This window comes from Manihot esculenta, chromosome 18 (genome assembly GCF_001659605.2).
Source record: "Manihot esculenta cultivar AM560-2 chromosome 18, M.esculenta_v8, whole genome shotgun sequence".
Lineage (NCBI taxonomy): Eukaryota > Viridiplantae > Streptophyta > Magnoliopsida > Malpighiales > Euphorbiaceae > Manihot > Manihot esculenta.
In genome coordinates, this window is record NC_035178.2 from 10376873 (window position 1) to 10399432 (window position 22560).

Here is a 22560-nt window from a genome sequence, read left to right on the forward strand (position 1 = left end):
TTTTTCAAAATTAAAAAAAAATCTCTTAAATTTATTTGAATATATTTACTAAGTCTAAGTATATGAATAATCACTTTTGAATATATTTTTGTATAATTATCTAACTCAGAACAATAAAAATCTCAGCAGCAGGAATCTCTTACTTCTCCGTTGCTGGTATTATTTGATTTAAATAAAAATTTTAATTGAACTGAATTAATTTAAAATTTTAATTTATTTTTTTTTTATTTTAATTTTTAATTTTAAAAATTTTAATTATTTTAATTTGATTTGATTTTAATTAAAAAAATTTTTAAAAAATTAAATTAATTCGATTAATAATAATGATATATTATTTTTAATAATATTGAGAGATTATGATATAATTAAAATTAAAATATTTTAATTAAATTTTAAAATACTAAAAATAAGATCTAAAAATATTAAAAAGTCTAATTGATTAAATCGAACTGAATTAGACTAATTTGATTTGATTCAGTTTCTATTTAAAATTGATTTAGATTGATTTTTATAATTACTAAAATTTTAATTTTAATTTATTTAATTCAATTTAATTTTAAAAAACAAAGGTAAGCTACTAAAGCTCATAAAATTATAAATATTTAATTGACTAAAAAATTAAATTAAATTTATTTAAATTTTGAGTAAAAATTAAAAAAAAATGAACTTATTTTGAAATTACAACCTAAATGTTAAGTATTTATTTTCCAATTTCCTTAATATTAAGCATTTGGAACAATGATTTTTAGGCACATATCTATATTTTTCAGATTAAAAAAATGTGATATTTATTTTTTTTAAATATTATATTCAAAAGGCCCCCACACTGGATCCACCCCTGCATGAACCAACCCAAAGGCCGAAGAAGCGACTCAGGATGGCGCAGTTTGACGTTGCTGGTAGAGTTTTTATGGAGAAAACTTTTTTTTTTTTTAATAAGTACTTCAATTAAAAATCATAAGAATGCCAAAATATTTTAATTGAAGTATGCCAAAATATAACAAAATATTTTTTAATTAAGTTAGTTATATTTTTAATTTAAAATCATAAAAAATAATGTAGTTTAGTATAAGAATGTCAAAATAATAAAATAAAAATTTCAAACTATTCGTAATAATATGAGAAGATTTTTCAATAAGATTATTTATTTTTAATTATTTAATTTTGATTTTAAAATAAAAAATATTAATAAATTAACATATAGAGTTTCTACATTGTCAAAATGTATAAAATATTATTGTGTTCTTGGACTTATGAACAGGATCTAAACAAGTTTTTCACAGGCCTGTACTTCAAAGTGAAAACGAAAAGGTTACATAGTAACAAGTTATAGCTTTTCTTTCAACGTTGGATCTTCCCCTACTTCTCAGCAGTCCTCAACTGGAGGCTCCACTCCCCACTGAATAAGGCCGGCCTCCTCAGCCTGGTGACCATGGGGATTAAGCATAAAGATCTCTTTCTCTCTCTCTCTACACCAGAAGACTTCAGCTGTTAATTTCCATACTTACTGCACATCTAGTGATTGGATAGCAAGCTTTGCTGCAACAATGGAGATGTTCTCTTTTACTAATTCTAAGGAATCATCTAGCCTTTGTAGTGTCTCTTTCACATCCATTGCTCTTAGCTTCAGTTGCTGCAACTTGAACATTTCTGATTGAGTAGATCCTGTCAACAGCACAACATCCAGATCAGATTCAGTTCAGGCTGCCAAGTTCGGATCATATACGGGGTAAAAGAAAAAAAATTTGCCTGAAATAGGTTGTAAAGCTGTGAATGATATGCGCTCAGCCAGAGATGGAATGAAAGCTTTATCACATTCTAGGGATGGTTCCTTTTCAGCCCATGTTAAAGAGTTTGCAATGCGAGTCTGCAACAATGCTTCTTTGGGAGCCTATTAACATGAGATAAATTAGCAGATGATTCCTGTACGCTAAAAAATTGCAGTGTGACATGATACTGGTGAATCACAAGGCATCATTTCTATTGATAATACGAGCAGGAAGAAGAAGAAGAAGAAGAAAAAGAAGAAAAACAATTCATACTTGACCTTAAACGCCTCTGAATTAACCAACTAGATTATACCAATTACACAATTTTCCCTTTAAACGCCCCTGAATTAACCATCAATAATTGATGGAATACATTCTTTTTCTACCAAAGAAGCTGGAAACTGCACATGCTATTGCTGTTGAGAGTGTGGCTCACGTTTAAGAAAAGGCACACCAAAGTAAAAACTCCTAATACAAAGAGAGGGGGTTTCACAAGGTACTGTAAATACCGTTCAGATAATTTTGTAGTTACAAGTGTGTCCTATTTCTACACACAAAAGGAAAACTCTATTTTAGAGTTCTTATACTATTCTCTCTCATAGTGAAAAATCACAAGTTACTCCCATGCATATAGGCACACTGCCAAGTATGGTAAAATACCTTATGGAATTGTTTACTCTTTCTGCATTAGTATTCTAATTTGAATGTGAAGTGTGTGGGTAATGTTTTCAAGAGTTTCTCCTCATCTATCACATTTTGCCATCCAAAAGTAGTATGGGAGCACAGCAAACAATATCACATATGTTTATGTGTAGCTTTTTTTTTTCTTTTAAAAAAAAAAAAAAAAAACAACAGGAAACTATTGAGACCTTGAAAATACCTATAAAAGCATGTAATTAATCTATCCCTAATGAGCTCTCAAACACTTCCATAAATTTAATCTCCATTTCACAGATATAAATTATAATTAACTAAATAACAGTTTCATTCAAACAACTTAAAATCATTAATGGAAAATAATTATGTGTGCAACTGTAGACAAGCTGTCACACAATGTACCAAGTAAAAGTGGATGCCCTCATGCACTCAACACATGACAAACACAGAGAAAAAAAGAGAAATTACCTTTAATTTAATTTCCAAGCTATTTAAACTGTAAAGAGCCTCTTTTACTGACATAAGTTTGGAGTCTATTTTACTTGCATCATCAGGAACCCAATCCTTTACTGGCACGATTTCACCTATCAAGTAAGGATTTGACTGCAACTTGAATTTACAAACAAGTGATCAGTAGAAGCTGACTAGAACATAGCAAGATATACATTTTTAAATGGTATATGGTATAAATGGTGACAGAAGAGCTTGTAAAGGGAAAAATAGAGAACAAAAATTGGTAATGCCGATATAAATTGAAGAGAAAAATTTATCTAACAATATGCATTCCACATCTAATAATTGGCTCCTCAATCTCATTAGCATTCAATATTCTAGCCAGCTTTTTTGCATGACTGCATGCTAGATACCTACCTGGTAATCCTTCTCAAAGTGAAAAAATAAAAATCAAGAGATACAAGGTTAGAAAAATTAAAGAGCTTTTGTTCCTAATAATGGCATGATTTGTCTTTAAAAGACATGCAACTCTTTGTTAAAAACTAAATCAAGCTTTTGTTCTTGTAAAAAGCATTAATTTAGTTTCCAACAGCATCATTATGCCAATTTAATAGCACACTATTAGTAGTCAGTCAGAGTTTACCCACCTGCAAAAATTTCACAATCTTGACACGACCAATTCCCCTTATGGAGACTGATGCTCCAACATCTAAACGCTCAACCTGCAGAGAACTAAAATAAACTTAGTTTGAAGAAGTATAGCTAAATTTAAGTTTGACCTTAAAACTTCAAGAATCTTACATTTTCTATAAAAACCAAACAGCCATGTCTAGCTGCAAATGATGCTTCAGTTCCTGAGCTGCTAATGAGGATGGGATCCAACACAAAATGCACAAATATCTTCTTCCTTCTTAATAGAGACTGCAATAGCAGATTATGAGATAAACTGCATTCAAGTTAGATTTTGCTTACTAGACTATTTGTGAAGCAATTAAAAATTCTTACACGAGTAATGGCTATATGTATATATATACTCCAATCCTCAAAAAACTATGAGTTTCAGACATAATGAGTTGAAAATTAAAGTATAACGTGAACAAGGGAATTAGGACTCACAACACATAGACAATAATGTACACGAGGACAAGAAAATGAGTTTCTCGCCAATCAAATACATCGTTATTCATATGCTCCCAAACAGAATTTTAAGAAAAAGGTTTCAGGGTGAAAGGATTTTTTTTTTTACCCATTACTAATATCTACCTTTTTATTGCTTGCCTTCTTTTTTTCTCTCTCATTATTCTTCTCCAAAAGGATTTCAAAACCAGTTACCGAACATATATATCTTTTCTGCTAAGCAGGTCTTTTAGGTTAATTTCCATTGAGCTATCAGCCAAGTAAAGACAAAAACTATGCAAATTAACCATCTCCAAGTCTATCAAAATAAATATCTTTTATTATATTATCGGGTGATTGTACAGTCATTTATGTTAGGTATTCATTGAAATTCTTCAAACAAAAGATAGTGAGTAATATTTGGTTCAAACTGAAATAAGAATGAACCGAATTAGTTTTAGAAATTTGGTTTGGTCCAAAGCCATCTTTGTTTTGATGAAAAATTATATGTTTTAATTTCTTTCCAATTATAGCCAAACTTAGTGTGAGAAACCTAACAAAACATAAATAGAGGAATAACAACCAATGCATGTCAGCTGAAGGAGAAAAATCAGGAGTTTTTTCTAAAATTCTTATCATTCTATAATACCCAAAATAAGGAAGTAAGTTAAAACAATGAAGCAAGACAATATTTCATGACAGCTTCAACGTGAAATATATATGTCTAAGAAAAGGGTCAAAGGTTTGCAAAAATTCTTCCCACAAACACACACAAGGTATAAAACAAAATAGTACCTCCTCTAGCAGAGCAAGATATCTAGCTTCGTATAAATGCAGAACCTTGCTCTCTGATGGAACCAAAACCTGTCAATATGCAAGTGAAACAAAACTTAGATAATCAACCTAGCTAATCCAAGAACGATTATGTGCTTCAACAAGCACAAAAATAGAGAGAAAAAGGGGAAGTAATAATTCTTGGAAATTTTATAAAGAGAATAAAACTGAAAAGCAGACCTCGCCCATGTTAAAAGGAAGAAGAGGAAGCTCGAGAGAGGTAGCATTTGGAGACAAATGGAGCCGTCTGATACTGCTAAGCCGATTATTCCCACCAAAATTCACCTGAAAAAAGGAGGAGTAGGATAACGGGTATTGAATTCGGGTGTAGAATTTGGGATTATGGAATCGGATTCTGCTAGAAACAGCAGCACTAGTTGAAAGGCTGAGGATTGCTCCGCTACTCATCGAAAAGAAGATAAACAGAATGGGAAAGAAAAAGAACTTTTCTTCTGATGCGAAGAAGAGGAGAAGAAGAAGAAGGTAAGAGAGAGAAGTTAAATGGGAGTGAAAGCCATAGCCATGGCTGTGGGAGTACAGGTTTTTAACGGTCACTGGATTTGTTCCTTCCTCGCAATAGGCACTCTCTTTAGCGCGGGTATTTGGATAAAATTCGGCGGTGGGCAGTGAAGCAGGTGCTGCACTGTTGGCGAATGGGGATTCTGTCCTAACACAGGCAGAGCGGTTAGGCCCTGGGTGGCATTTTGGACCCTACACTTCTCATTCAGCTATTGATCCACTGCCACGCCGATATTCTACGAGGGAAATCCTAAGCGTACTCCTGGCCTGCTGTTATAAAACGATTGAAACAAAATTATAATGCTTTATTTGGTTCGTGGGAAATGGAGAGAAAAGGAAAAAGAAAATTCCTTGATGTGATTAAAGAGGAGAAATGAAGAGAAAGGAAATGAAAAGAGGGGAAATTGCATTTTCCAATTTGCTACAAATGCTTCAAAATAACTAAATTGATGGGAAATGTATGGGAAATAGGTGTAAAACACCTAAATACATTTTTTCCCTTTTTAAGGAAAAAATTTGATTTTTCCATTAAACTAATTATTTATTCAAACAACATAAATTATTTCTTTTCATAAATAATTTTTTTTTCTCTTTCACTCTTTTTTATCTTCTCTGAGGATTTAACCCTTTTAAATTATCCGTAAACGACTCTCTTATACTTTTTCGATATAGATTTTTCTTTTTTCTTCTCGAAGAGAGTTATAAATAGATTTTTGAGTTTTTTATTTACAAATCGAATGCTTATTTTATGAGGAGTTTTATAATGGACCAGTAGATTCGTTTCATTTATGAATGGGACAACATAAAATAGTCTTTAAAGAGTTTACATATAACATAAGAGTTTTATCGGAGATACTCTCCTTCAACCGGTTAGAGAAGGGACAGATCTAATTTTTTGTACTTCATTGAGTTCTCCAAATGCTGATGTATCTTTATTGAATCAATTTTTATCTTCTTTGCTATATTTGTATTTGGCTATGTGCTTGTGTGTGCAGGTGGAGACTTTTAGTTTTTTTCGCCGGTTGCAATCATTATATTTATGGTACTGTCTATTCTCTGTTCTCAGTTTCTCAAGAGTTTGAAGTTTTTCAGGAGTTACGTTTGCCATCCAATATTTTCTTGACTCAGATCTAACTATTCTACGGCTGGTATGCTTTTTAGAACTTTTCTGAAATTTATTTTCTTGTCTAGGGTGCTCCCATTGGAGTTTATAGACTTTGCATCATTTTACTTTTATGTATATATTATTCAGGTTGCATGCTCTGATTGAGGTCTTTTGGGTGACCGATCAATGATGATTGACAATGGCTGTCTGCGCATCAGGTTTAATATGTTTTAGACCCTAATTGTATTTATTGGCTTTTTGGTGTTTTAGGAGATTTTTGTTTTAGAGCTTGGATATTCAATGAACTTGTTTTTAATTTTTTTTTTTTTTTACTTATCAATCTTTTCTATTTTTTATTATCTCATTTTGCTTGTTGTGTATCGTTTGGACTTCATTCAATGAATCTTATCTTTGGAAAAAATAAAATAAGTCAAATTTTCTTTCTTTTATTTTCTATTCATTCCTTTTTTTTCTTTTCTATTTATTTTCTCTCGTTAATAAAAAAAATAAAATAAGTCAAATTTCCTTTCTTTTACAAATTACCTTACATAATTAAAGATCTAAACATAGGGAAAATTCCTTGCTATTCTAAATTTTAGTGATTCTAATTTAAATTTTAATAAGATACAAAACTATGTTATTTTATTAGGAATACTTTATAACTTTATAAAAAATATAAAGCATAGCTTTCTAAAATTTAGAAGTGAGATTATTTCTTATTTTTGAATAAAATAAACGATTTTTATTTAATTATTATAATTTTTATAAATTTAAAGATTTAATATAATCAATTCCAAATGGTATTGTAGTATAATTATGCATTTAGCCAAATAAGTATTGTATAAAGATGCAAATAAAAATTGTTATTTATTTTAAATTAAATAAAGAAATGATTATTTCTATTATAAAAAATGAGAATTATTATTGATTGTGGAGTTTTTTTTTTAAAAAAAATATTAATTAATTTCTATTTTAAAATTATTTAATTGAAATGCCTATGTTAAATTAAACTGTATAATTTTTCTGTTGAATAAGTCATAGTAAACTTATTTTAATTTTAATTAGAAAAACTAAATAGTATACATTTTTAAAACTAATAAGAATTAAATAATACATAGAAATAATATTACAAAGACTAAATCATATAAATATTTAGGACAATTAATTATTTTTTTGACAGAAATTAAGATAAAAGAATTTAATTTTATAAAATTTAATATTATTTTAATTAAATAACTTTAAAATAAAAATAAATTAATAAATTTTTTAAAAATCAAGGAGTCTGTTAGTAATTCAACCTTATAAAAATATGGGTATAGAGACAAACCTAGCTAGAGGTCAAGTGGGGAATTGGGACCCCTAACTCACTGTTTCAAATTTTCAGGGGATGTAGTTGTAATTTTCAAACATTATTACTAAGGTTTTTGTTGAATAACTTAATTTTGATGGACTTAGTGTTTTATTTGATTTCAATTAATTAATAATTAATAGTCCATCAAATATGAAAACTTTTGAAATTGTAATATTTGAAATATTTTTAGAATAATATTTTTTTATAATATTTAACATTTGGGATATTAGAATAATTAATTAACAGAAAATATTTTTTAATTAAAATAATTAACTTATTTTTTAAAAAATAATTTTTTTTGCTTTTAATTTTAAATATATATATTATTTATTTTCTCTTATTACAATTAAAATAAATTAATTGATTAAATATATATATTAAATTGCTTTGCAATAAAAATTTTATAAAATATAGAAGCAATTTAATTGAGTGATTTTAAAATAAGAATAAATTAATAAATTTTTTAAAAAATTTAGAAATCTAAAAGTAATTCTCCCTTAGTTCATTTATTACATGTGTATATTCATATTTATATTAATTTTAAAACTACTAATTTTATTTGCAATATTATTAATTTTTAATAATAAACTATTTAAAATACAAAATCAATTAAGGTTCAATATAAGTGTTATTTTTTACTGCAAAAAGCTATGAACTTTAATTTTTCTAAGAAAAATGAATGTTTTATTATTTGCCAACTCTTTCTATAAAGATTGATTAGAAAAGAAGTTCCGAATTTTCTTTAAAAATATATATTTTTTTAGTTAAAAATCCTAATTAAGTAGGAGATAAATAGAAAATTAAGAATTTTAAAATTATTTAAACTCTAAAAAAATTTAAATAATAAAAAATAATATAATAATAAAGAGTATTTTTATCAATCCGATTATTCAACTCCATCTTTTTACTTTTATATATTCATAATATTAAACATTAATTTTTTTTTCAATTAAGAACAAATCCAAATAACTTTTAGCAAGGCAATTTTGTGAAGGAAATTAGAATTTAGTTTTTGTAGTTTAATAAAACTTACCCATCATCCCCAAAATTTTTAAAAAACAACTATTTAATATTTATAATTTTTAAAAAAATACTCTTTATTCTATAATTTTATTTTTTTTACAATTAAACTATAATAATATATAAATTCAGTATTATAATTCTATTTAATTTTATCTTATTTTTAAGAAATTTCTCAAAATATCACCTCTTTAATATTTAATAAATTTTAATATATTTAAAATAGATATAATCAAAAAATCAAGTGAACAAAAATTATATGAAAGAAATTATAATATAGCTAAATTTTCACAGTAAAGAAGAACTTATTGATCTTTAAAATTACAAAGACTAAATAGCCGGTTTTTAAAAACACAGAAGCTATTAAGATTCCCCAACATCATTTTGTGTAGCAAGCTGTAAGGTGGCTCAATGGATGCAAGCAAATTGCCCAACCATGTAAAATAGTTGTCTCTCTTCTTGATTGTTTATTTTCTCTTATTCCCAAATGTATATATTTCATTTTTTCAAAGGAAGATATTGCTTTCAATTAGCCAAAAACTGTCATCTACTGCACTAGCTCCGCAATATATTCTAAGATAATATATACTATGCGCATATGCATGCATCAAACATGTTGGACATTATATATAACACAAACTCCCAAATATTTCCGAGATCTAGACAAGTTTGATCCTTTAAGATTCAAAGTGAATAGTCCTGCACGTGCTTTTAACCTTTAGGAGGCGGACCTCACAAGTGCCCAGGAAACGAATATGCCTGGTTTGAGATTCTTGTGTTTTTGTTCAAAGGAAGAAAGTGGTTCTTGATGAAAGATCCCACTTGCACAATGACTTCTCAGAAAGCAAACAACATGAACTGTACACTGTTAAAATGGCCAATGCAACTATCATCAAACTCAAAACAATTACATCTACTATACCATGATTCCAAAGGTTAAAAAAGCTATTGTTAGCATACTATTCAAGAAAAAGAAGATTACAAAAAAAAAAAAAAAAAAACACTATACAAAAGTAAATCTTTAAAGCAAAATCCTGTTTAATTTAGATGAAGAATGAATGAACACCATTTGTTATCTTAAACACATATTGCTATTGCATAATTCATGAACCTCCGTGACGATAGTACAGTACTGACCGATATATGGCAGCAACATGAAGAAAACAGATAAGTCCTATGAGGAAATCATCCAAGAGGCCAACTATACCCAGAATACCTGCAGATTAATTATCAAATGTTGGTCAAATTATTTAGCTCTGATTTACAAAAACACTATTTCAATTTAAAAAAATGCAGAATTCACCTTCTGGAATGATGTCTACAGGGCTCAGAATGTAGATAGCACTCAATATCATCTGTACATAAGGAACAAAGTATGATACATCTATAAAAATGAGTAGTCAAAGCTCAAACTACAAGTCAATCAATGTATAAATGCATAAACACTTCATTAAATGAAAAATAAAAGCATTTTGTCTAAATTTTTAAAAAAAATCTGCCATCTAACAAATCCAATAATAAAACATTTGGTGGTTACCAAACAAAGCAGTAAAACTGAAAATGAAGTTCCAAACATAGCTGAAGTTATCTATCTCGCATAAACTGAACTGTCATTTGATTAGTCAACGTTGAGGAATTAGACGATATTCAGCTTTTCATATTCCTAGTATAAGAGAATAATGGCAAGTGATATATATTATCTTGGGTGGGCCATCTTATTGTGGCTTCTGTAAAATACATCCTATATTATTACCCACCATAAAAAGTTCCTTGTGATAAGTATCAACCACCTGTGGCTGCTATCATAAGAAGTTGGAATTTTCCGTTCCACATACAAATAAATGTATTAATTTAAGACAGCTGCTATTAAGATTCATTGCTGAGATATATGAAACTTGGATGCATCTCAAGTAATTTTTGGGCTCTTTTTTCCTTCTTTTCCCAAATTTCAGTGGTTGAGTTCTCACAGCACAAGATATCACCAACTCAATGCCAAATTTCAACTGCCCAGTATATGACGTGTTTTGTTTTATCCATACTGAATGGCACATTAACATCTAGTTACATATAAATCAAAAGACAACAACACATTCCTTGACAAGGAATGAAAACTTTTCAGGAAGTTTTCATGCATTAATATTTGATCGACTCTATGTCACAATCATACCACTGAAAATCTCAAGCTTTTCTACATTAAATAATGCAAACAACTGATGGCATAGATTAGTTGTTAACTTGTTTAGAAATAAAGACAAAAGTAGACAACAGAAAGAATAGGCTGAGAAACACCTAAATTTATTCAACAACCAGTGGAAAAAAATTAAGTTATTGTGTTGAAGTTTGAGTAAGCTATCCTACAGGATGACAGAAAACTAGAACCAGACTACATGTTTGACCTGAATCAAGATCACAGCTGCTTGTTGTCATCCTTGCTTTCTTAGAAAGAGCTTGAACAAAATCCCTATCCATAAATTTGCAAATTTGTACTCACACTCATATATTTCATTCAGACAAATTTGTAGCTGCATCAGCTGCTTATGCTTTCTATAAGGTTTCAAGAATGAAGCCCTTCACATTAATGTTTTCACACTAGAGCTAAAACACTGCAATGTCAAATTTCAAACAACCCTCTGCATACATTTCCAACTGCCAACCAAGAGATGTATTTTGTTTCATCCATTAAAGTCCACCTGAATACCCCACTAACAACTGGTTAACTTATAATTCAGAACATGACAAATGAAAACTGTTCAGGTTGTTTTCATACGTAAGTATTTGCTTGACTCTCTGTTCTGCCACAGTCATGTCATCCAAGCCAAAAAACCCTGCTAACTGAAAATCTTAAGCTAATCTACACTAAATAATACAGACTGCTGATGGCATAGATCAGCCATTACTTCGTTTACAAAATAATTATAATACAACAGAGAAGGGAAAGAAAAGGCTGTGAAAACACCTAAAGTCCTATATTAGATCATTATGGGAAAAAGCTACCTCTTATCTTTATCCAATAACCAATGGAAAACACTAAGTTACTGCATTTGATTTTAAGCTATCCAACAGGATGGCAACATGCTATATAGAAAATCACTAGACTACAATTGATCAAAATCAAGACTTGAGCTGCTTGTCATCCTCATTTTCTTAGCACGAGCTTGAACAAAAATTCCTACCCATTATGCTTAACATCCATACTTATGCTCATGTAATTCTTTTTAGAAAAATTGCAGCTGCTTATGCTTTCTACAAGCTTTCAGGAATGAAGCCTTTCTATAGCCCTTCACATTATGTGAGATCTAAAAGACTACAATGCAAGGGAAAACATAATTCTTACAGTAAAGTTGCCAATTACTTAACTGCAATGTAGACACGTGCCCTGATGACAAGAGGAAGTGACCTTTGAGGATCCATAATTTCCCGTAACAACCTTTTTAGCAGAAAGGGAAGGTCTTGCATTCTCTGTGGATAAGAGGATACATGTTTCATAATCAGCTTCGAGCATCACACTTAAATAGCTAATTCATAATATATGTGAAAAAAGAATTCATAATATATGATAAGAAAAACCTATAAATTTGTGTGTGCTGTAATCTAACATCATTCAAAAATTAATCGGGAACTGGTCTAAATAGAGGTGAATGGCGAAAAAGGATTCAAATAATCAACCTCAACTAATTTGGGAGTAAGGCTTGGTGGTTGTTGTTGCTGTATGATCTAATATCACCAATCAGCCCTGTTCTTCTCCACCCTTTTTCTATTTCTATTGCTATTTGTGCATATGTGTGTGTGTGTGTGTGTGTCTGTGTTTGAGATAACTCGCAACTTCATGACTAGCTGTCCAAGGAAGAAGACAATGCCAAAAACTCAAACTACTTGGTTCAGTTGGACAAAATTATAACCATGAAAATCAATTATAAATGGACGACACATTTGAGAAAAAAAATACAAGAAAAACATAAAGCATTCATAGTAAGCACAGGGGAGTTATTATATGAACAAGGTCAGGTCCACAAAATAAATCAAAATACAGTCTAAACTTGAGTTTGTTAGTTTCTACAGTTGGCATCTCAAACTATTTGTAAAGCTCCAAAATGGTTTTCCATATCAATGAAATGATAAATGCAATAAGTAACATTGATATCAACAGACAACTAGACATCAATTTCCTCACGACAGTGAAACTCTACCTCACCAACAAATTCAACGTAAAACTCGGTAAAGTTCCTACAAACGATTGAGGTTAAATCCCCACAACTGTGCAATTTTTGTTATTAACAGCAAGACATTGTAAATCACAGTACCAACATATTTTGAGAGTTTTCGGACAAAGGTTGGATCCACAGATGAGAAAAGCAAAAAAAAAAAAAAAGAAAAAAAGAAAATATAGTAGATGACAATGTAATTCATGCCTCCCTTGTCATCAACATAATGAAAAAAACCTAAATGAAATAGTGCAAACTGAGACCACATAAAAATGAAGTGAAACAACAAATTTCTCTTTTTCAGCAAAGAAACCAGCAAATCCAATGTTTAGGAAAGCAACAACATTGCACAAAAATACTGCATGAAAAAATGGATGATAAAGTTGACTATGGACTGGATGGTTTAAAAGCAGGTAAATCTATATTTAATTCATAATATGGGAACTGTTTAGCCTGTAATGAGTGAGGAGATAAGGGGAAAAGAAAAGAAACTGTATGCATGACATACCCTCATTAGCATCAAAATTTATGTGTCAATCAAACTCCAATTTTTGGTTGTTAAATCTTGATCATGTTCTGGTTCTTTTCTCCAGGAAATAATAGCTAGATGATAACGTGCTAGAGATATCATAGCAAGTAAATGCACAAACCTGAATGAGACCACTAGTTTGTCCACCAAAAAGACGATTATACGCTTGAACCTTTTGCAAAATCTCAGCAACTTCAGGGTTATGACGCTCCCTTTGTGAAGTTTCACTAGGGACCAACAATGTAATTTGACGACGACATAGTGGGCATTTGCAAGGTTGAATTGCAGATCCATGATGCCAAACAAGCATAATGCAATCACCTAAAAAGCATATGGAGGAAGTTGAAAAGAAAAAAAAAAGAAAAGAAAAGGGAGAGAGAGAGAGAGAGAGAGAGAGAGAGAGAGAGAAATACTTAACTACTTAAGAGTTGAATGATAGATTGAAAAAACATAGATTCATTCAAATATTATTTCAATATGCTTGCCAAACAAAGATAGACAAACTTTACACTTTGAGCTTAGTAGTAATAAGACCAAGGTTCTTCAGTCACATGCCGATACCATCATAGAATTGCAATGAAACAAGTAAACAATATCCATGATAAAATTTACAATATTGTCATCTGCGATATTTACTCCTTCATTTTATATAATTAAACACAGTTGCTTCAAAAGGATAAAGCATAAGAAAACATAATTGGTCCTGCAATCTCTTACCCTCCTTTTGGCATTATTCATCTTGTAAGAAAAGAATTCAAATAAATTCTTGCAAAATTAAGCATAATTTTATTTCATTTGAAAATGAAGATTGTTATAAGTTAAAAAGGAAAGGAATTCCTCCATTACAAACAAGACAATTTTGATAGAAAGAATTGAATTAAATTAAATTCTTGTGAAATTTTTTATTCCAAACAGCGGGCTAAAATTTACAGAGAGAGAGAGCACTCATAGAATAAATTGGCATATTTTCATAAACAAGTGTGCATCCCTACCAGTAATCCAGTACTAAAAGAAAATTGAAGGGTTAATTTGAAGCTTCAACAAACAGGTTGAAACTAAGTGATTGTTGGAAAGAACCAAAATTTCAACAGGTACTTTGTTACACTGATGATGAATGAGCATAATATGTGAGCACATAACCTAAGAACGAGCTCCAGATTCAAAATCAGACCCATGAAATGCATTAATTAATGTCGCTATCACATACAAATTTGAAATGATTTCCTAGTTTAGGAGAAGAATAAGCAGAATTCCAATTCGACATGAAGAAAGAAAAAATTTGTAATAGTTCATGCATTACTGTAGCAGAAAACAACAAGAAGAAGAAGAAGAAGAAGAAGAAGAAAGGAAAAAATACCGCAAAACCAATGAGAGCAATTGGCCTGGCAGGGGACCCTGAAGCGTCCATGGCAAACAGAGCACCAATCGTTCGCCGGAGGCCCGTCCATCCCCTACTTTCTCTTATTTGTCCTTAATCCCGATCTATCCACCTTCCAAGTATTCAATTTTCATTTCTACCTTCCTCTTCAAATCATTTTATGAGAAATATCATTTTTTTTTTGTTTGAAATGGGAAGAAATATCATTTTTTAACGGTAAAATATTTATTTCGTGAATTGAGTATTATTAAAATAATAATAATAATAATAATAAGGAACGTTCCAATTTTAGGAATTTTCGTATTTATAATTTAAATTTTTAATTTTAAATAAAAATTTTAATTTTTAAATTATTATAATTATAATAATTTTTAAATTAATTTTAATATTTAAATTAATTTATATAACACTTTATTGTATTATTATTTTTATCATATAAATAATTGAAATTAAATTTTATTAAAATCTTAAACCTCTTATTATTTAAAATTTTTATTTAAATATATGAAAATTAAATATTTTAATTATATAATTTAAAATTTTTATATTATGAAAAGTTTATTTTTTTAATATATTTAATTTTAATTAATTAAATTATTTATATGATAAAAATATTATGTATAATTTAATTTAAATAAAATTAAAATTAATTTAAAAAATTATTATAATTATAATAAATTTAAAAGTGGAGTTTTTTCATTTAAAATTAAAAATTTAGATTATAAATATAAAAAATTATAAAATTAGAGTTTTATTTTAAATTAATAAGCTTAATAATAATAAGAAGGTTAACTGAAAAAAAATTTTAAATATAATATTTTATTATTTTTAAATATAAATTAATTTTATAAAATAATATATTTAATATTAAATAATAATAATAATAATTTAACCGTTAAATATAATAAAAATAGTTTTAGCTAGATAGATTTTATTTTATATGGATAATTATGAAAATTTTATTATAATATATTATTTTTAATTATTTTATATGTATAAATATTTTAAATTAAATAATATATTTATTATAAAATACTTATAATTATTATTTTAAAATAAAATTTATTACTGTTAAAAACATCACATATTTAATAATTAAATTATATATTTTTAATTTTAATTTAAAAATTAATCAAAATTACATTTAAATATGAGTTAATTTATTTTAAATTTAAATATTTAGATTAAAATATAAAATAATAAAAATATTGAAATTTTTTAATTAATTAATTAATTAAAATATAATAATAATATATATAATATAATAATTAAATTATTAAATTTAAAAATTTATCATTTATAAATTAATTAAAATTATATTAAAATATAAAAATTAGTCCAATTAAATTTAAATAAAAAATTAAATTACAATATGCATAAACATTAGCTTTGTAGATATTTGCTACATAACAGAATTAAATGGGTTAACAGAGGCTACCACCCCTAAAATATTGAATGAAAAATCAAATTCAAATAAATTTTTCATTGAATCCTTAAATTCTACATTTAAACTTAATTAAATTCTAATTTAATGAAATATTTTTTAATAATAAAATATCATTTATAATTTTAAAAAATATTTACTTCTATATATTTATCAACTTTTATTAAGTAAAATCTTGATATTTTAAATTATAGAAAATAATATTATATTAAATCATAATTTTTTATAAAATTTAAAGATTTATTTAATTAAAAAATTGAATTAGACTAATTTCGATCAAAAGTTTAAGGATAAATTTAAAATATTTTCTAATTTTTAATTATCTACCAACGATCTGGAATTTCAAACACTTGTCTAATTTTAGTTATGACAGCTCCATATATCTCCTTTTCCTTATGAAAAAAGGACGCATAAAAGTTTATTTGACAACTCAAATACACACAATCAGGTGTAGACAAGATTAAAATACAAACTAAAATCATAATGATTTTATTTAATTTATAAATAATAAAAAAATATAAAATTTAATATAATTTTATTTCACAATAAATTTATTAATAAATAAAAATGATTTCAACTGCTAATTATTTTCTCTCACTCTTTCACGCTCAAAGATTCCTTTGCATGCTACACTCATTGAATAATTTTTTTTTTTTTTTTTTTTTTTTGTAATTGACCACCGTTGAATGCAAGTTTAATCAGACTCTTTAGACACATTTTTAATAAAAAATTCTACCTAAAATTTTTTAAATAAAATTAAAGTAGTAATAAACCTTTTTTCTTTTGCTAAATGTACCATCATCTAACTATTATCCTCTCTAATATCCATATTAAATAAAATTAAAATAGTAATAAGCTTACGTGACAGTCGATTCATAAAATTTGGCGTAAAAAATAATTTTAATTACAAATCTTGGCATAGCGCGTGTGGGTGGCGCCATGCCAAGATTTTTCTTATTTTTATTTTTTAATTATTATTATATTATAATAATATAGTTATATTATATTAATTTAATAATATTATTTATAATATGATTTTTTATAATAATAAATATTTTTAATATATTATTATAATACCACTGTAATTAAATAATACAAATTATAAATTTATTATATTTTATATATTTTATTTTTATATATATTTAAAAGTTAATAACAAAAAGAATTATATAAAAAATATTTAAAATTATAAAATAAAATTATTCTTCAATTCAAGTAAAAGTTTATTGAATGGTTTATAATTTATTAAAAAAAATTAATTAATTAATATAAATATTTAAAATTATAAAATTAAATTTATATTTTATTAGATTACTTTTATACTGCTGTATACATTTAATCACGGATAATATGAAACTAGAATGATATAATCTCAGTAATATTTTTTTATTTAAATATTAATATTTAAAATAATAAAATAATATTATTCAGCAATTAAATATTCACAAATTTATTGAGTTATTTATAATAAAAATATATTAAATATTTATATATTAAATATATTAATTTTTAAAATTATAAAATAATATTATCCTGCCAAAATCACTAAATTATTTATAATTTATAAAAAATAAATAAATAAATAGATAGATTAGTTAATATAGATATTTAAAATTATAAAAATATTTTATTAATATATTTTTATACAATTGTATACATCTAATAAGTATAATATTAATTTTATAGTACTGAAATTATATAGTATTAATCATTTTTTTATTTAAATATTAATAATAAAATATGTTAAATATTAATATATTAATAATTAGAAAAAAATAATTAAAAATATTTATTATTATAAAAAATTATATTATAAATAATATTATCAAATTAATAATATAAATATATTATTATAATATAATAATAATTAAAAGTTAAAAAATAAAAATAAGAAAATTCGTGGCCTGCCAAAATTTATAATTCAAATTATTTTTTAATGTCGCCTGCACGTATTCCTCTGTTCCAGCCAACATATTTTTTTTTTTTTAAATTTTCTCCTGCCGCATTTGTAAAACGCATTTTGCCTTGGCGGGCAAGCATTTAAAACGTTGGTGAATTCAATTCAGTTTAATTTTGTTAAAAATAAAAAATTTAATAAAATCAAATCCAATTAAATAATTATTATGAACAGTCATATGAAATATAAAATTTTTTATTCTTTTTATTTTTAATTTAAAGTTATATTTTTAATTTATATTATTTAATAATATTATTAAATAAAAAATTAAAAACACTTTAATTATATCTTAAAACACAAAAAATAAAATTTAAAATAAAAAATTCAATTGAACCAGTTCAAATCGAACCAGGCGGTTGACCCTTAAACTTGACATATATATATATATATTTTCCAGTGTTGAACTATGGAAGGTTCTCGCCTTGAAAATCTTTAGAGAAATATAATATAGTTTCCAGAAGTTTGGTAAAATTTACCATTTAATCCAAATAAATTTAAAATCAAAACTGTTTAGGCCCTCACTTTTTATAATACATATAAATTGGTCCCTTTATTTTATTTTTCTTCCAATTTACCATTAATTACATAAAGATACCAATATTTCCTTGATTGTATTAATATATCATTATTTATTATAAAATACAATAATGATTTAATTACAACAATTTAAATTTAAATACAATACAAATCAACATCAATCTATTTATAAATTTATATATTTTAAGATTTTCTTAACTAATCTTAAAATCAGCTTAAATAATAAAATATCATCTAATTTCAAATTTAAATGTAATTGAAAATAATTAAGAAATTTAAAGGCATTTTTTATAATGCCATTATGTCTCTCATTTTAGCTATCATTTAACCATGAAACAATGCCTTATTGCCAAATGCATTTAGTTGCTTTTTTATATGTTTATTTATTTTTTTATTATATAGTTATAAAATTAATTGATTCGGATTGCATGAATCTTTCGTATATTTTCTATAATTTTTAATTAATTAAAGACATGCTGAAATACCGAAAGATTATTTTTTTCATTAATACTTGAAATACCACATCTAAAATCTTTGCTTATGTTTTATAGTTTCTTTTTGATATGCAAGATTTTATTATATTTAAACTTTGAATATTGAAATGACTAAAAGTTTTTTCCATAATGTATATTTATAAAATAGTTTTTATTTATACTATAGATTTATAATTTAAATACATATGATTTTATATGAATTTTATTATGATTCTACACTATTAAATTTATATAAATTTTGTCTAAATAATTTTTTTTTTCCTCTATATATAACAGAACATTCTAGACCTAATGATCAGGTTACTAGCCATATATAGCTAAAAATTTAATCTAAAATCAACTAATAAAAAAAAATTAACTCAGCAGAGGAAAATCAAACGAAAGCTTGACTGTTATCTCTTTAAGTTTTAGAGGGAGACTTTTTTCAGTTTTATTTTATTTTTTTGGTGAGATTTCAGATTTTAATTTTGCTAATTTTCTTTTACCTTGTTTGAAGTGGGCTCTCCTTCCTATCTCCTTGGGTAAGAATGTAAATAGCTTTTTATTGTTTGATTTGCCATGATGTTTTTTGAATGCGAGAGAGATTCTTTAGGTCTTGTCTAATTTTTGTTGGTTGTTTTATCTTTTCATTTTTTTGGCAGATGGAGTTTCTCATACTACACACTAAAGCTTCTTCTCCAGCAATGAGTTAATGGCAACAAATTGGATTTTTCTTATAGGTGCTTCTTCTTTCATTGTTTGTTATTTTTATTTTGAGATCTCCCTTCTTGATTCGGATGAATGGAGTTTAAGTTGATTGGAAATGTTTTTTCTCTCTTTCATATGATGTCTAGCTCTCTGCAATCCCTTTAATCTGTGTTGATTTTTTTTTATCTATTTATTAAGTGAAATTTTAAAATTTTTATCATTATTATCGCCCAAATGTCTTTATAAAATTGACAACATTTTATAAATTTATATTAAAGATAATTAAATAATATTATTTATAAATTAATATTATATTTGATAAAATAATCTATTTACTTTACATCTGTAATTATGATATGTTTTTATACTTTTATAAATTAATACTTTTATACTTTGCATCTGTAAAATAACTTTTTGAAATATCATTACTTGGATACTCTAATTTTTCCAGAGAGAAACTATTAAAATAATCTGAAATTATTATTTTATATTTATGATTAATAAATTAATCTAAAATGAAAAAAAAAATATAACTAACAAATTATTTAAAATAAAATAAAGAAAAATAATTATTTTAGAATAATTTCAATTAAAAATATTTTACATAAAAATTTACACGTGTTCATATAAAATATAACGATTTATATGAACTTATTTTACTTTCTAAATTTAAACAATAAAAAAATAATTTTAAAATTAAAATTTTAATTTTATATTATTGCTTATTTTTTATAAATATTAAAAAAATAAAAATATTTTAGTTCATTCAAAAATTTCCTCTCATTCACATTTATATATATATATTATTATAGATTATAAATAATCTTTATCTTTGAGGAAAAAAAAACTCAGCAGTGGCGAATTATTTTTTTTAAAATATTTTTGTTTTCTTTTTTAAAATTGGAATTTCAATTATAGGTGCACAATTTTTTCATTATTAAATTAATTTTAATATAATTAAATTATTTTTTATTAAAATAGTGATAAAATTTAATATAATTTAGTTAGTTGTCATCGTCTCTAACGGATTTATTCTGTTTTCTGCACCTATAGTTTGGGTGAGAAGGGCAACAACTTTATTTATAAAAATTGTGGAATTTGCTGTCTCACTTTAAATATTCTAACTGATTTACTAAAAATATCAATCCGACAGTAAATGAACTTTGCAATTTTTCATTACACAATTTCCGTGGGGGAGACAAATCCCCAACTCAAAGCTGTCATAAGAATCGTTGATCATCAATATATAAATATTCATGGAATAATACAAGCAAAAGCGTATTGTGAATGCAACTGCAAATTAGAATTTGCTGCTGCTGCTGCTTTTTCTTCAATTTCAACATTCTCGTAGATCTTGCAGTGTTCTTCACATAACAGCATCAGCTTCAAAAGACATTCCAGTAAGTTACTTTCAAAGCCTCACTTAATTATGTTCATTTTTATAATTATAATTATATTTAAAATATAATTATAACATTTTTATTATATGATAGTATTTATAATAATAAAATTTTATTTAAAAAAGTATTTATAACATTTTTAACGGTATTTAAAATAATATTATTTAAAAAAGTTTTTTTTTAAGCAAACTTAATGTCAAAACATTCTCTAACTTTTTTTTTTCATAATATGTTATAGATTTATTGAAATATGACAATGGTACTGGTAATCCTTCATGGTGCAATAGGATATTTGGGTGAGTATATAAAAATTAATTTCATGATTTAATTAATTTATTTGTATTGAGTTTAACAAAATTTTATTTATTTATTTTTTTGACAGGTTTCTTTTTACAAGTGATTACTTACATAGCTCCCATGTATGTGCTATAGATTTTTTATTTTTATTTTTTTAAGACACATGCACATGTGGAGTATTATATAATTTATTTTAATAAATTATTGATAGATCCTCCATCAACACAATTAGAAAAAATGAAACAACGGGAGACATCTCAAAAGAGCAACACATGATTACTGGATTAGAATATCTGAGCAATTTAATCATTTGCATTTTATTCGGCTGGTATGTATATTTATTTTTAATTCAAATATATGTATATATATTTTTATATTTTGTGTAAAATTTATTTTATATCACACTCGGCTTATAATTTTCTTTTTTAATCTCATTACAGGTACGGATTACCTTTTATATCAAAAGGCAATCTTTTATTATCGATTATTAATATTTTCGGAGTATTGATACAGAGTACATATTTGATCATATTTTTATATTATTCTCCAGAAGTTGAGAGACTCAGAATCCTCAAACTTCTCTCAATAGCTCCTTGTACTTTCATTTTCATGATTGCGGAAGTATTCAACATAGACCAAAAAGTTAAAGGGCTTCTGAATGGAGTTATAGTCGCTTCAATTGTCTCGTTTGTGTATTGTTACAGTTTTTGTGTGAATATTGTAAGAAAACTTTTTAAATTTATTTTACTGTTTTATTAGAATCGTGAAATAGTAAATAAAAGAATTTATATAATTATTTCAATGATAAATT

General features: G+C 25.9%; 2 protein-coding genes across 3 annotated transcripts; both read right to left on the minus strand.

The window, feature by feature from the left end:
- Positions 1 to 1143: 1143 nt before the first annotated feature.
- On the minus strand, positions 1144 to 5744 carry LOC110605934. 2 transcript variants are annotated; one of them, XM_021744622.2, is made up of 7 exons: positions 5010 to 5744; positions 4791 to 4859; positions 3681 to 3800; positions 3527 to 3601; positions 2895 to 3035; positions 1750 to 1891; positions 1144 to 1665 (listed from the first exon to the last, which is right to left on the minus strand). In XM_021744622.2, the coding sequence occupies exons 1-7, from the start codon at positions 5235 to 5237 to the stop codon at positions 1505 to 1507; spliced, it is 936 nt and encodes a 311-aa protein (XP_021600314.1). In that variant the 5' UTR covers positions 5238 to 5744; the 3' UTR covers positions 1144 to 1504. The 2 variants fall into 2 exon arrangements, with proteins under 2 accessions (XP_021600314.1, XP_021600315.1); XM_021744623.2 differs by having other exon boundaries at positions 2895 to 3029; positions 5010 to 5741.
- Positions 5745 to 9687: 3943 nt separating this feature from the next.
- Positions 9688 to 15096, minus strand: LOC110605873 (E3 ubiquitin-protein ligase RNF170). Its single transcript, XM_021744543.2, has 5 exons — positions 14913 to 15096; positions 13677 to 13876; positions 12182 to 12283; positions 10128 to 10179; positions 9688 to 10040 (listed from the first exon to the last, which is right to left on the minus strand). Exons 1-5 carry the CDS (start codon positions 15001 to 15003, stop codon positions 9928 to 9930), a joined length of 558 nt encoding a protein of 185 aa, XP_021600235.1. The 5' UTR covers positions 15004 to 15096; the 3' UTR covers positions 9688 to 9927.
- Positions 15097 to 22560: the final 7464 nt, after the last annotated feature.

Excerpts from the sequence above, each read along its gene's own strand:
- LOC110605934 (XM_021744622.2), bottom strand. The coding sequence starts at position 5,237 with ATGAGTAGCGGAGCAATCCTCAGCCTTTCAACTAGTGCTGCTGTTTCT. Across the intron at positions 4,860-5,009 it reads TTCCTTTTAACATGGGCGAG|GTTTTGGTTCCATCAGAGAG; the intron begins GTCTGCTTTTCA and ends GCATATTGACAG. Across the intron at positions 1,666-1,749 it reads AGCTTTACAACCTATTTCAG|GATCTACTCAATCAGAAATG; the intron begins GCAAATTTTTTT and ends TGCTGTTGACAG.
- LOC110605873 (XM_021744543.2), bottom strand. The coding sequence starts at position 15,003 with ATGGACGGGCCTCCGGCGAACGATTGGTGCTCTGTTTGCCATGGACGC. Across the intron at positions 13,877-14,912 it reads TTGCTCTCATTGGTTTTGCG|GTGATTGCATTATGCTTGTT; the intron begins GTATTTTTTCCT and ends TATGCTTTTTAG. Across the intron at positions 12,284-13,676 it reads AAACTAGTGGTCTCATTCAG|AGAATGCAAGACCTTCCCTT; the intron begins GTTTGTGCATTT and ends TCTTATCCACAG.